The sequence below is a fragment of the Phaenicophaeus curvirostris genome, chromosome 20 (genome assembly GCF_032191515.1).
Source record: "Phaenicophaeus curvirostris isolate KB17595 chromosome 20, BPBGC_Pcur_1.0, whole genome shotgun sequence".
NCBI classification, from domain to species: domain Eukaryota; kingdom Metazoa; phylum Chordata; class Aves; order Cuculiformes; family Cuculidae; genus Phaenicophaeus; species Phaenicophaeus curvirostris.
This window is the reverse complement of record NC_091411.1, coordinates 7,666,961-7,681,233: the sequence shown is the minus strand read 5'-3', so window position 1 is coordinate 7,681,233 and position 14,273 is coordinate 7,666,961. Positions and strand designations below refer to the sequence as shown.

General features: G+C 41.3%; 1 protein-coding gene across 20 annotated transcripts in view; it reads left to right on the top strand.

Annotated features, from left to right (window-relative positions):
* Positions 1-14,273, top strand: part of FNBP1 (formin binding protein 1) — a 94,749-nt gene that overhangs the window by 18,987 nt on the left and 61,489 nt on the right. For 18 of the 20 annotated variants that reach the window (XR_011338855.1, XR_011338856.1, XR_011338854.1 and 15 more), the window contains exons 1-2: positions 10,749-10,874; positions 13,414-13,529. Coding sequence is in view for 13 of the 20 variants with exons in the window: in XM_069873228.1 (XP_069729329.1) it covers positions 10,764-10,874; positions 13,414-13,529 (227 nt within the window). In the remaining 7 variants the exon portion in view is untranslated. Of the gene's footprint in view, positions 1-7,213; positions 7,304-10,748; positions 10,875-13,413; positions 13,530-14,273 lie in introns of those variants that run through there. The other 2 variants (XM_069873216.1, XM_069873217.1) reach the window with 2 other exon arrangements.

Here is a 14,273-nt window from a genome sequence, read left to right as displayed (position 1 = left end):
TAAAACATTTTGTCCTGTGTTTTGTTTCACTGGAATAGGCAAATATGTAGTACTGGAAGGTGGGCTGGGTGGAAGAAATTGGTTGGACTGGTGAGACATACATGTGGTTTTTAGTGTGAGCTGCCACAGGCACTGGTTTACATTGGGCAGTGCTTTTCCTTGTGACTCTGTCTAAAAATGAGATTGATAGAAGATTACTGTTTACTGATGCAATTCCCATTAGGCTTGTGAAAATGCATGCATATTCAAGTGTCTTGAAGGCTTAAATCTGTCATGGTACTATCATCATTGTTAATAGCATGATAAAATACTTGCATGCTTTTTTGGAACCCAAGGATATGAGATTATTGTCATAATAAAACTGAATTACACCTTTCGCTTGGTTAGACTCGCCCATCCAGCTTAGGAGTGGAGTATCCTTGCCAAGGGAAACAGTCTTTACTTACAGGATGTTGCTTTTCTTGCTCAGGATAGCAATACGTCATTTATTCCTTAGCTTTCTAGGACATCTTGGTCAAAAAGAGAGTGTATTTGCTTATCTGTTTCCATAAAATGTTCTGATGGTTTTAGTCTGAGAGGCTGGAGCCTTTGCGAGGAGCTGGGTTGGGTCTGCACAGTCTGGAGATGCCCAGCTTCCTAGAAGCTGTAATTTTAGGTTATCTTGATCAGCACAGCATGTGTAGCACTCTGAACCTGAGCTGTGCCCGTTGGGGCTCAGAATGTGGCCTTACTACAGCTTCTCTATTGGGCAGCCAGCAAACCTCACCGTGTCCTGCTCACTGTGCTGTGGTCCCTGCTTGTCTCTGATTTCTCTGTGAACTGGTCCCCAGTTCAGCTCAGTAGGTGTGCGGGCAGCACTTAGCACAATGCAGCTGCTGTTGGGGCTGGAGGAGCTTTGCTGCTGCTACAACTTCCTTCCAGCATGCTCTGATCAGGTGGTGGGGCACTTCAGTTTACAGATGGTAGAGATTATTGTGTTATAAATCTCTAGTTCTGTGTGTAAAATGGGAAGAAATCAATGTTTCCCACCTTGCTGTGACATTAGTTTCTTCCCATTTTTCAAAGCTCTGGTACGCGTGATATCTCTTTTTGTATGAATGTTTGTTTTGTGTGATGGACTTAAATTTACCTCTTTCTTTTTAGATGCTTGTGATTGTCTCCTGTCCTGTGGAGCATCTCAGGCATCTGTGAGCGAGTAGTGGGGTGACTCTATCCCAGCCCCCAGAGCACGCAGCTCCGCTCTGTGCGTGCCACGCTATTGACTCTGAAACCTGCAATGTGTGTGGGAGACTTTCTTGTTTTCTAGCATGTAATTTAATTGATGTGTGTTTGGTAATTTGCCTCTGGTTAAATTATTTGTTGTCTGCTGAACAAATGCTTTGTGTGCTTTTGGTGGGTCAGCATTTTGCACAATATTTCCCCTTCTTTATTCCACCTACTTCAATGCATTCATTTATTTTTTGCTGCAATTTTATTACTGAGAGCTGAGAGAGGCTTCTGTTGGGAGGAGGGGAGAACCCAGTGGAGCTGGAGAGAGTCATTATAGTGATTATTTGGTTAAGGGAAATGTGACTACTTTTCCTCAGATTTAAACTTTGATTTAACACAAGTTCACGCTGTAATTAATGGGAATTGTTACCTGAGGTTTAACTTCTTAGCAGTGGAATAGAATTGAGTGTTTGAGAATGATTGTGTGCTCTCTCCCTGAAGTGGAAAAAAAAAACTTAAGTTATCAGAGAATCCTTATCTATTGGTAACCATGTGTATGTTGATGCAACTCACTGATCCCCAGTGTGTTGCCACGCAAAGTTTTGGGTTGACCCTGTTTTAGTTTATAACCGTAGATGAATTCTGTGGCCATAAAGATGATCTTGTCTTTTGCAGAGCAGAGGCATGGCAAGTTTCAGCTTAAACTTTGAGTGATTTATGCAAATGGCATCAGTCTGAAACAATGTTCTTGTCCAAACACAGACAAATGGCCTGACTCTGCGAGTCCTACAGGGTGTGAAGCAGGGTTAGTCCCTTTTCTGAAGTGTTTCTTAGCTGAAGAAGTGAGATGAGGAAGGTGGTAGGTAATAAGAAAATGTTTGACAGGATGTTAGCCGAATATCTTGGTTGCCATTCTCATAGCTGTACAAGAGTTGGGTCGTCTTGTAATAAAAAAGCTATGTGGTAAACTCCAGTTTGTTAGCAGATTTTGAAGTGGTCAGCTTTGCATATTTAAAATTGAAGTTGAATTTATGCTTAGGTTTGCAGCTATTTAAAATACTACGTATGTGCAACTGCAGTGTCGTTCTATCTATTGCATTGGATTTTCTGAATCATACCTCTCTGAGGAGTCTCCTGTTTGGGAAACTTAACTCTTCCTTGGTTCAGAGCAGATCTAATTTCTGCGTTAAAAATGGAATGGAATGGCAGATAGAAATACTTAAAGCACAGCAGTGATCTTACTTAGTCCTGAGTGTGAAGTGGCCCATGAAAAATCCAGGGCTGTATTTGTAATGTCCTGATATTTAAGATAATAAATACTTTTGAACCCCATCTACAAGAGTTACTTCATCTTTTTTGGTTGTTAGTTTCATTTAATTTGGGAAAGAGAGGAGGGAACAGTCATTTTAGAGATTTCAATTCTCATTTGAACTTAAAGGAAAAGCTGTAGTCGTGCTGGCAGGGGATATTTTTTGACCCCAAGTATTGCAATTGCTCTGATGATTCTAGGAGGCATCCTCAAGCTAAGCAGAATTACAGTGAGTTTTACAACAATTTTCTTTTCCCAGCCTCTACATAAACATCCCATAAGGACACCATGCCCGCAGAGGAGTTCGGTAGGCAGTTCTCAGAAGGAGGTGAAAATGAGTCAGAGGAGTAAAGGCTTTTCTGTTTAATAAATAAATACATCTTTGTAGAAAAGACTCGCGTGTGTGCTGAGTTCTACACCGAACAGGTGATTTATTTAATGGGGATTAGAAGATCAGAAGGTTTGCTATTGAGAATACTGGGCATACCTGGTGAGACCATATTAAATGCAGCCCATATGGGCTGTGTTCAGATAGAGAGTTCAAGAGCTCTTACTGTGCAGAGTTTAATGATGGCACTGATATTTTTTTTAAATGGTTGCATAAAAATTATCAAACTAAATCCCCCCAAAACCAAACCAAAAAAACCTTCACCCAAATGTTACTCCTTCAAAGAATTCAATAGAATGGGATTGCAATTCACGAGTTCCTAAACTCTGGCTGCTTAGAGCGATGTTGTATTGGAGAAGGTTTGATGTTAGTGACAAAATTGTGCGCTTTGAGGATGCATAAACAGCTTGGATAGTCTGTACAACAAATCCAATGTGACATTGGTTTATGAAGAAGTTGGGCAATAAGCTATTTTTTTCCCCAAAATACGTTCCCACAACTTGAAGTATTGTTCCTGTGGATAAGATTCTACTATTATAATTCATTTTGGTTTTGGATAAGAGGGCAGAATTGCTTTTTTCCGTGTGTATGTCTTCTTTTAAATGGATCAGCAGGCTTGTTTGTTTTTCTATTGTAGTTATCCATGCAATAAGCAGGAACACTGTGGTTCATTTTTAATAATTAGTACAGAGCTGCCCAAAGGGGAAACTGTGTGGGTAAAAGATCTCATTGCTCTTTGTTTTAACAGCTGGTATTATTAAGGGAGAGCTTTGTAGAGTGGAAAAAAGAGGATGAAAATCAATCAACAGTTAATCCAAAGATGTATCCAGGCATCAAAAGATTTACTGGGAATTACTTCTAAAATTGCATTTGTTCAAATGATTTCAGAATAAAAGAAGGGGTGTGTATTAAATCAGGGAAGTTGGATGGTGCTGGGGAACAGTCCAAAGTTGCAACACTGTCAACTGAAAAACTGTACTGGAACAACAAGAACATATATTTAGCATTGTTACCATGCTGCAAGTCCTGAGGGAGGCAGCTCGGCTCTGGAGCTCTGCTGCAACTCATGATTTATACCATCCCGGCAGCAGAGTGATACACACCAGAATCTGCTCATTTTCAAAGCTCTTGTTTATAACACACAGAACAGAACAGTGAATCCCTGTGGGTCCTCGCAGCTTTCAGTCTGCAGCTCTGGATACTGTCAGCAAAAACCATATCCATGTTCATTCCTATTCCCTCAGGATGAGCAGAAGGAAGAGGTTAGCATAGCTTTGTTTTGTTTCTTTGTTTTTTAAATGAGTTTTGTGGGTATCATTAATGCTAATGGTAGAGATGCATCATCTGTCTGGGCTCCAGTAGATTTCAGTAGTTAGGAGCCTTTGTCTTTGCTTAGCTTTTGTTTAGCTAATGAGTCTGCATTTTCAGGTCTACATTCTGCTGTTTGTACCCATACCTCGTAGGAATAAGTTCAAGAGTAGCAGCCTGTGTGTTTGTATCTATTCCATTTAAATAACTGAACGTGTACAGATAAGAGTTGAAATGCACTCAGTCCTTCAGTGAAAATACTTGGTATTTCTGACCTTAAATCTGGCATTAGTTGAGTTTTCTCTCTTATTATCTTGCTCTTTAAGAGCTTTCTAATATCCTGGGTTGTAATTTGCACATTATAATGTATTTTGAAACAAAACTCTGTCCCATTCTGGGGTTTCTTGCATGTATTTTATAAGCAGAATTGTACGCTTGAAGAGAAGTGTTCATTTCTGAGTGGTCTGCTTATGACAGATGGTTCTCATTGTGGCGAAGTCATGCAGCGCCTCAAACCTCAACATGTATAAACTTATTTGAAGGAAATGAATTGGTGCTGCAGCATGCCCATCTGAGAAGTATCCTTGGACATTGCAAACCATGTTTTCTGAGCCTTACCTCTCCATTATTGAAAGAAAAATATAGATTGTATAAATTCATTTTCAGAAGCATGAAACTTTTGACACCTCCAAGATGCACATTTCCTCTTTCAAGAGATGTAACACAACTTTCTTAGAAGCATCTCCAACCAATAGCAGCAGATGACTTGTGCCAAGTCTCGAACGCCTCTGTATGGCCTTTTCAGGTAATTGAATACTAATGAGACAGCACCTAGGTAATGCTCTGTGCCAGGTGGTTTTTTGTTCTTCTCCATGTGCCATCTGGGACATGTAACCTGCATAATTTTACTCTTTTTTTATCTCCCTTGTTCAAAGAGACCAGGCTTCCTGTTAGCCTTTTGCGTGCAAAAGGGCTGTCGTATTGTCTGTAACTATCCAATGTCTTTTGATTTGGTTGCTGTTTCTTTTAATCACCTATTGCTTATCAGCTCTGTCTTGCTCCAGTTGAGCTGTTCATGTCCTCCTGCCTTCCCACTCCCCAGAATTAATGATTTCTCTCTTACCTCTCGCAGCATCTTCTTTTAAAGCTACTGCAGCACCAGCAACCACATCCTCTCTCATATGGCACATCCTGCCTCACCTTCCTTCCTGGCTGCTGTGTTAGCACTGTCACTTGTCCTCTTGCTATAGAGGGACCACAAGTTCTGCTTTACCACATCCTTTGTAGGATACAACAGGCAAAGGGGGAGGAGAAGACTTGTTTTGGCACCAGCATGGAAGAGATGGAGATTTGGGCTTTGGTGTAGAAAGCTGTTTGCTGTGTTGGTAAGAGCAACGCTTAGAACCAAGACCAGGAGGTTTCTTGCAGGAGCACCTGCTCCTCTTGGAGCTTCACTGCTCCTGCACCCACAGATGGGTAGCAGCAGTGACTCAGAAGCCTCTGGCTGCCGCAGGAAGAAGCAGTTTCAGTTCATGGTTTAATCTGTTAGCAGAGAGAGTGAGACATTGAGAGTTGCTGTAAGTGTGTGTGTTAACATCTTGGCAGCTGATGACACCGGTTGTACTCACCCAGGGAAGCGTCCTCCCGTGAACCAGGTGTCAGGTTCTACAAGGCTTCCATAATAGGTGTTAAAGTGGGTCACCAGCACGAGGGCTTGGGCTGTGTGCCCAGTGACCTGTCAGGCAGGCGGAGGTGTCCGGTTGCTGACCCGATGCTCCATGCTGCTGCTGAGGGAGTCGCTCTCCTTCCCTTCCTTGTGTTCAGAGCTTTCTGGTTGGCTTTGCTGTGCTGTTCCTTGTCCTGCTCTTGGTGTCATAGGGTCTGGTACTATGCATCATCCTCTCTATGAGGTCCTTACCTACACCAGTATGAAGACAAGCTCAGCTGAGTTAGTGGGGGATGTGATGTAGGTACAACCTTACTGTAGGTGAGTCTTTTTGTCTGATTTTGCAATTAATTAGTTCCCTGTTAACCCGGCTGTACCTCAGTGTGGCTGGGATGTTCATTTTGATACTCGTTTTGCTCTCCTGGTGCTGGCTGCTGCACGATATGCCTGAAGGGGCTTTTCCCATTAGTGCTTCTTGTCTTATTTCAGCCAGGTTTCCATCAAGGTAGGCTCAGGGTAGGGCAAAACCTGCCTGTGACACAGCACTTCTGCGTCATCAGCAGGAGGGGTCACCCTTGCGTTTATGGAAGGTGGTTTTCTGGGTGGGGATAGGTGGTTGGTAAGCTAAGAGGTTTATTCCCTGCTGCTAACCTTTGCTGTTATAGGGCCTTGCTATTATACTGTGGCAACGTTGTTTTAAATACAAATTAAAACTGGGATGAGCATTAGAACATATTTTGCTTTACAGTTTCAGCAGAATGCTGAAGACAGTGAGCATTTCAAGGGTGAATAATAGACCAGTAACTGCTTAATTCATCATGTTTATTGCAACAAGTAGGATAATTAGAGGTGAGTTTATCTAGCAACCTGAATGATATTGCAACGTTAAACATAGTCTGTTTCTAGTCTTGATTTCTGGGACCACCCTCCAGTATGAAATGCACTCAGTTGCTCAATGATGCAGCAAAAAATCTTTGTTGTCTGTTTTCTCCTAATGAGATCAAGTTCTGAGGTGAATCAAAAGAGATAACAGAATATTTGAAAACCTCTTGGGCTTTATGGAAAATGTGCTTAAGGGTGAAAATGAAGAGCAAATGGAGTTAGGATGGGTTTTTCTGGAGTATTTATTATTCAGTTTGAGTAGGAGTATGCCTGTTCAAGGTGAAAGGTCAGGAAGGATTGACTTAATACTTAAAGGGTAAAATGAAATTCAACATGTGGAGTATTAGGAGACCCTCATGAGCAACATAGGTGAACATAAGTTTTGTGGGTGAGAACCGGATTCACAGGGTAATGCAAGGGCAGATTCATAAAGCCACAACATCATTTGGATGTAAACCATAAAGAGATGGTTTCTCAGTCCCGTTGGTACGTCTTCCGTGGTGCTATTAGTCCTGCCTGTCTGTGCTGCATGAAGCCGAAGGTTAGCGTCCTGTGCTTTATTTTGTACTTAACATACTTGATGTATAAACATGGATGTTTGTTTGGTTGTCATTAGCAGGATTTCACTGACTGCAGCTGACAAGTTTTGTGTGGGAAGTTCTCTCTCATCACTAGTGGCTGAGTCAACAAATGCTGAAATGCTTTCATATTTTCTGCTCCTCTCTTCTCTGGAAGCTCTTGCAGTGCTAGCCAGTGCTTTATGCTTTTTCTTTCATTATTAATTTGCCTGAAGACTGTTAAATTTGCATGTAGCTTCCTTGTAGGGCTCCAAGGATCTGTGATCTGAATTCTCCTGTGTTCTGCTAGCTCTGTAGTGCCACATGGGACTTGACCGAGCCTATGAAGGTCTCGTAATTTTGTTAATTATTTTCATAATTTCAAGTAGTTAAACCATGAAATCTAAAGGAAAAAAGAAAGTGATTTAGTATTTGAGCACTGTAATATAGTCTTGATCTTCCCTTTAGTTCTTTTTTTGCCTATGGAAATGGGTGAGAGTGCTTAAAAGGAGATGTGTGAGCCAGATGTGAAGTTGACATTGAATTCCTCTATTCCTACTTTTGTTTTGAGGACAATGAATAACAAGTAATTTAGAGAGGAAGTAGAATCAAACTCCGTGGAGAACCAGGCATTAGAAAGTCTTCATATACTCTTAACATTTAAGAAAAATGAGTCTTATCATCTTGCTGGTTTAGAAAAATAGGAGGAATATGGTTAATATAAAGGCTTTGTTTCTCTGTTATTAGCATCTGAGTTTTCTGTATATTCTTTTGCTACTTTTCCCTGTATGAGTGTTTTTAACTTAGCACTGCTGCCTTGCTACCTGTGGAAGCAGCAGAAAGACTGACAGTTCAGCCTGGGCACCGATATATACTGTATTAAACACTGCCACCTTGGTCTGGTCTGAGTAGGTCTGAGAAAACAATTAAAATTGCAAAATTAATTGGCAAAGTCGCCCAGAATCCATGTTTTGTTTATACTTGAAACCAAATAGAAACCACAGGACTTTTGTTCGAGCTGTGTGGTGGAGTCCGTCTCCACAGCATCAGCCAGTCTGATGGTGAGAAGGGCTTTCCAGACATTAGTGCAGGGACCCAAGTGAGTCGTCTGGAGGCAGAGAGACTGGGACTCGAGACGAGGGAAAACACCCCATCGATGCTGCAGATGTTAAAGCTGAAGCCCCTTGGTGGCAAATTAAGGTCCCATCCATCACTGGATCTGAAAAAGCCTTGGGTTGGACTATTTCGCAATAGATGGAAACTCTCTCGAAAGAGGAAGGAATATCTTACTGAGCTGATCTTCAAATACCGCATGAATAACACTTTCTTTATTGCTCAATAATTGGTTGTACTCCATGTTATGTGGCTGGGAAATGGGAACAAAGCTTTTTCTTTTGTTTTGTTTTTAATGGCTAACTTTCTTATTCCCAAAATACTTTGCATAGCTGGGAAATGTGACTTTAGGAGAACAGTTGAGAAGTGAGGGGGTTTGACAGCTTAAAGTAGCCATTAAAACGAGGAAAAGCAAATAGGCTGTGCTATTTCCATTTTAAGCATTGTCAGTGTAACAAGCATGCAGCCGAGTTTCAGAAAGAATGCATGAATGTGAGGTTATTTGGGGGAGAATTAATGGAAACAAATGAAGTTAGAAACACGCTTTGCCTTAGGGATAAAATGTTCAAAGCATGCTGGTACTTGGATGTCCAATTCCTATTCAAGTTAATGGCTGAAGTTCTTCTTTGGAGCTTGAATTTTTGTGCTCGTGCTCAAAAGTGTGTTAAGCTCTGGACAAAGATGAAGCTACTGTTGGTTTCGAGCTGTGTGCAGTAGAGGCTCAGCTTTCCCACCCTTGGGAAGTCAGGTGGGGCATATCCAACCTCCTCCATCGCTTGGGGAAGGTGTGATGTTTGTGACACTGCTGTCTTTGGGAAGCTGGTGAAATCTGATGGAGAGGAATAAGTTGCAGAATGGTTTAATTATGTGCACATCTTGATCTTCAGTTCTGTTCTTGTTAACGATCTGTTGATATCACAGTGAGTAAGGGTAGGGACTTGAAAATGGGATAACATGAGATTTAGTGAGTTGGAAGGCCAAAGGGCATGGACAACGAGGTGAAGGCTGTGGTAGGAGCCTGCTGAGAAACAGGACTCATCATCACTGCAGTGTTTATCTCAAGAGTATTCTTACATGTAAACCAGCCTCTGAGTCAGAGGAAAGTAGTGAATGCTTCCAGAAAATGTTTTGGTGTTTCTTTTTCAGAGAAAACAGGTGGAAAGTGACCTTTTGTTTCCCCCTCGCTGTGGTCTGGTGGGAGCATTCTCACTGAACACTCTCTCATGCTTCTGGTCTTGTTTCCTTGCCTCTCCTGAAGAATGCAAAAGCCCTGTGGAATTCTTTGTTTTCTCGTGTTATCCATGACTGGAAGGGTGAGGAGGCTGCAAAAATGAACACAGGAGAATGTGCACGTTGAAACAGCTTGTGGAGATACCTGATCCAGCTTCCAGCTGATGACAGAACCTGCACACTGGGGCACTCTACCTGCTCACTGTGCTGTGTATCCATCCCTGGCGGGGATGGCGCACCATGCGCTGCTCTGGTTAGACAGCTCCTGGTTGTAGAGCCGAGTTCCTTCAGAGCTGAGATGGACAAACCTTCACAAGGTTCAGGATACTAAAACTAGAACAAATTTGCTACAGAATAGTTGAGGTATTTTTTTATCTTCTAGGATCTGAAGTGGTAATTCATTTTTAATAAACTTTGGAAACAGTGAAATAGTTGATAAGATCTTTTATATGTTGATTTTTTGACAGGATGGTATTCCTGCTAATTACTGTCAGAAGTTTCCTTTTTAGAAGCTCTGGTTTTGCATTGTGTGTGTCCCTGAACTTCAGGGTTCTACGAGTTCAGGGTTATGCTTTATGAGCAAAATGTTCCCTGTACTCTATCACTGTTTTCTCAGCCTTTGCCTACCTTCAGCTTGCTGAACAGACACATAAAACAAGGATAGTCCGTCTGTTGGGTGTCTCCGGCTGCACTGCCTTCCTTTGGAATCTCACGCTCTGCAAGTGATGGTGTTGCCAGTTTTACTGACTTTTTTTCATGCTTAAGGAACACCGAAGGGAGAATGGATAATGGAATACATGACTCCAGTGTAATACACTTGTGGGGCGTTGGCTGCTCAGTGAAAACAGCACTTGGGCCAGAACTGTTCCACGTCCGGAACAGGATACAAACTCTTATCTTGAGTAAAGTCTGCAGAAGGGAGCTAAATTTCACCTTCCCTTGCCTTTACTTGCTTATAGTTTGTCCTGTTGAGGTTCTTCTGGTTGCAGCTTGGTGCAGGACAAGTGTCTCTGCTCACGTTATAAATAGAAGGTAGCATCTTCACACAGTTGGTCTGTCCGACAGCTGCATTGCAGTACGTTCGCCTCTGCTCTGCACATCATGGAGTTTTCTTTCACCAAGTTTGATGTAGTGAAGTCACTGAAACAGTCCAGCAGATCCATCCGTGGGATAACAAACCCAACTGAGGAAGCTACATGGAGCCATTTTCAGGTTTTTTTTTTTTCACGCTCTAATCTAAATGGTGCTGTGGGAATTGAGTCAGGATGGTGGTGGAAGAGGTTTGGACAAGCCTCTTGACCCACCAAGGTCACCTTTCCAGGGTGACCTTGCTCTCTCTGTGAAAGCAGCAGGATTATCTTGAAGGGCAGGATCTCCTGGAAGGCTTTCTTTTTTTCTGGGAAACTATGACCCTTCCTCTTTGGATGGGGTTACATTAGGATGCTATATTAGTTTCTTGCTACTAATATGATGTATCTGATAAGGATGGTTTTATTTGTTTACGGGGATTAGGGAGTGGATTTCCCTCCTGAGATTCCCTACTCAAGGCTGAAAGTGAAAGCCTGTAAACTTGTGAGGAATGGACCGCCTGGTGGGATATTTATTTTACATTCGTGTTTATGTTAAGTAGTGTAAATTATGGAAGAGTAGGGTAGCTGTAAGACTTCTTTATCTGAAACGTAAAAAAGGCCATGCTTACAGTATTTTCTTGATGCCAGCGCAATCTGGGAGATGTAGAGGTGGAATATTTGAAACAGAAGGTGCCTCGTTTTACAGGCATCTTGCTCTGGAGAGCACACACTGTTCCATCCTGATCTGAACCCTCAGGGAGGAGGAGAGGTCTGTGGTGTTACCCCTATCACCTTTGTATTCTCTCCAGCTGTGAAACTGTCTGAAATAAGGATTTGTCTATATGCAAATACATACTGGCTTGGTCCATGTCTTCCCTTTCCAGAACACACTTGTTCTCTCTTTGAGTTACATTGGTTTAAGGGTCGTTTATGTTGCTGGAAGGCTGGCTCTTGCTCTCTAGTTTAAAATTTTTCCTTAGTTGCCCTTAAACCGCTGTTCTTAGCTCCTAAAGCATGAGGCTTTGAAGTTCTTTACTACTTCTGTAACTTCATGCTTCTGCCCTTTTGTTCTTCTGTCCCCAGTGCCTCTTTAATTGACCAAAACTGACATAATTGAAATCGAACCCTGGTTTGGTTTGGCTGTTTTGGTTTAAAACAGTACCTTATGCTAAACCAGAGCAAATATGCTAATACACAGACTTCATGTCCCCTATTTGATGTGTGTTACCTGCTGCTTTAACTTGCTGCTTGCTAGGATTTTGCAGGTTTCCTCCTCTAGCATGGTTTCTGTTTTTTTCCGCTTCAAAACACAGTTAAAGCCATTTTGGTAGCAAGTAGCAGCTTCTGTGTGCGTGACTGTTCCGTTCAGTGCTGGAAGAGTCTCTCCTGATACAGATCGAACTGTCAGAGCCAGATAAGCTACAAAGCAGAAATGGTATTTGACTTAAAAGCAAAGTGTGTTCATAATCTGGGGTTTGTAGGTTTGCTGTTAGTTTGCTGCTCCGTGCAGCTCAGGAAGTGGCTCGTGTCGCTTCGATGTCATGCGGTGATAGCTCCACAAAATGAAGACAGACCAAGACAAGACCAAATCTTTGGCAGATAGAAACATCGCAGCTGAGCATCCGACATGAATCTATTGCCACATACAATAGTTGTGGAGAATGTTGTAAATCTGTCCTTTGTACTGCAGATGTTCAAACTTATGCTCTATTTTCCACGTTAGCCTTAATGGAACCTGGTTCCAAATAAGTCAGGCTGATAGTAAAGACCTTGTTTACTCCTTCTGTCAGGATAAGTATTCAGCACATCACAGTCTAAGAAGTATTTTTCAGGTCTTGTAGAAACATTAACTTCTGGAATGCTGGGTGGAACGGGTGATTGTGGAATTTAAGGGTTATTGAAGGAACCAAATTTAAGAAAAATAAGGTAATTTTAGGTTAAATCTGCAGATAGTAATAAGCTGGCTTGGGTAATTAATTTGGATTTAGAGTTGCTTAATTTCTTTTGGCATTTGCAAATCCCAAACTGACTTGTGGAATGTTCTTGATTGGAAAGGATTTTATTGAAAACATGTGTGACTCTGTTTTTGAGGGCAACAATATTTGAAGAACAAAGTAGCATCTGTATATAAATGGAGAAAGACAAGAAAAGTCACTGTAAACAGCTCATAATTTTTTTGTGGTATCATTTGTTAGCATGCTTTCTGTTTTAGACCAAACGGGCTATAGGGAAAGTAAATTCTGTCCTATAAAAGGATTGTTAGCTGTTCTAAATGATATTTTACATTCATAACACTGACAAAGCTGGACTGGCTGTGTTTTTCAGACAAAAATTGGAATTATTCATTGGGGGTAGACCCTAAATTTCAGAGAAAAATAAAATACTGTCGGACTATTTATTTCTTTTTTTGTCTCTATATTAGAAGCTTGTATTCAGTAGACTTGCCAGGATTTCCAAAATGAAACTGATTCAGAAATGAGGAATGCAGAATGTCACTGAATTAGTCTCAAACAACACGTTTCTGTCGATTAAAAACCTGTGTTAGTGCACAAATGTCTTAACTGTGGTAATGGAAAATATGAATAACACTTTCTTTGTGGCAATATGCAGGTTGGAAATTATTTTTAGTTATCTCTGTGTTCAACGAGACTAAACTTTTTTTTTTTTTTGCTTCATTGCAGGACCAGTTTGACAACTTAGAAAAACACACACAGTGGGGTATTGATGTTCTGGAGAAGTACATCAAGTTTGTCAAAGAAAGAACAGAGATTGAACTCAGCTATGCAAAGCAGCTTAGGTAAGTTGATATGTCAAGTTCTGGACTGTGAGCCACGTCTGCTCATGGCCTGTTATTATCTCTAAGTTCACTGTTTCAGTGCTAATTTGGTTTATAATAATGGCTTTTGGAGAATAGCTTTAATTTAGAGAGTGGAAAGCTGCTGTTAATTTTAAACTGATTTATTATCTCTGCTAAAAATCATATGGCTTGCAAAAAGAAAGGTTATTGAGGTGACTGACGAGTGTACTGGGGCTTGCTCACAATTTGAGTGTGATTAATGGCTCGGACGTTTAGGACAGCATCACAGTGTTTTCTATGAAATCAGGACTGCTGCGTGTAAATGCTGAAGGGGTTAAGGATTCTGGAGAATAATGATCACTTGTTGTAATGCAGGGTTTAGGGTTTCTTTTCATGATTCAGGCTCTATTTCAAGACGTGTTGGAGAAACTGCAGGTCAGAAAGTCAATCTCTCTCAGAAATTTTATCTTTGTATTTAGCCAGGTATTAGCCCTGGATTTTAATTTTGACAGTTTTATAATCTTGCCACTGATCTTGCAATGTGAGTCCTGAGCAGAGTGGAGACCCTGTGAATTTATCTTGAGTAGCTAAATTACTGGAAATTTCTGCTCAGTACTTCCTATACATCTGGCTTGACCATCACGCTATAGGTAGAGACGCATGTATGTGAACCAGACCCTGACTTTGAGGTCAGAGCCAATGTAAAAAAGGGAAAGGGTAGAGATAAGGAGAAATCTAATTTTC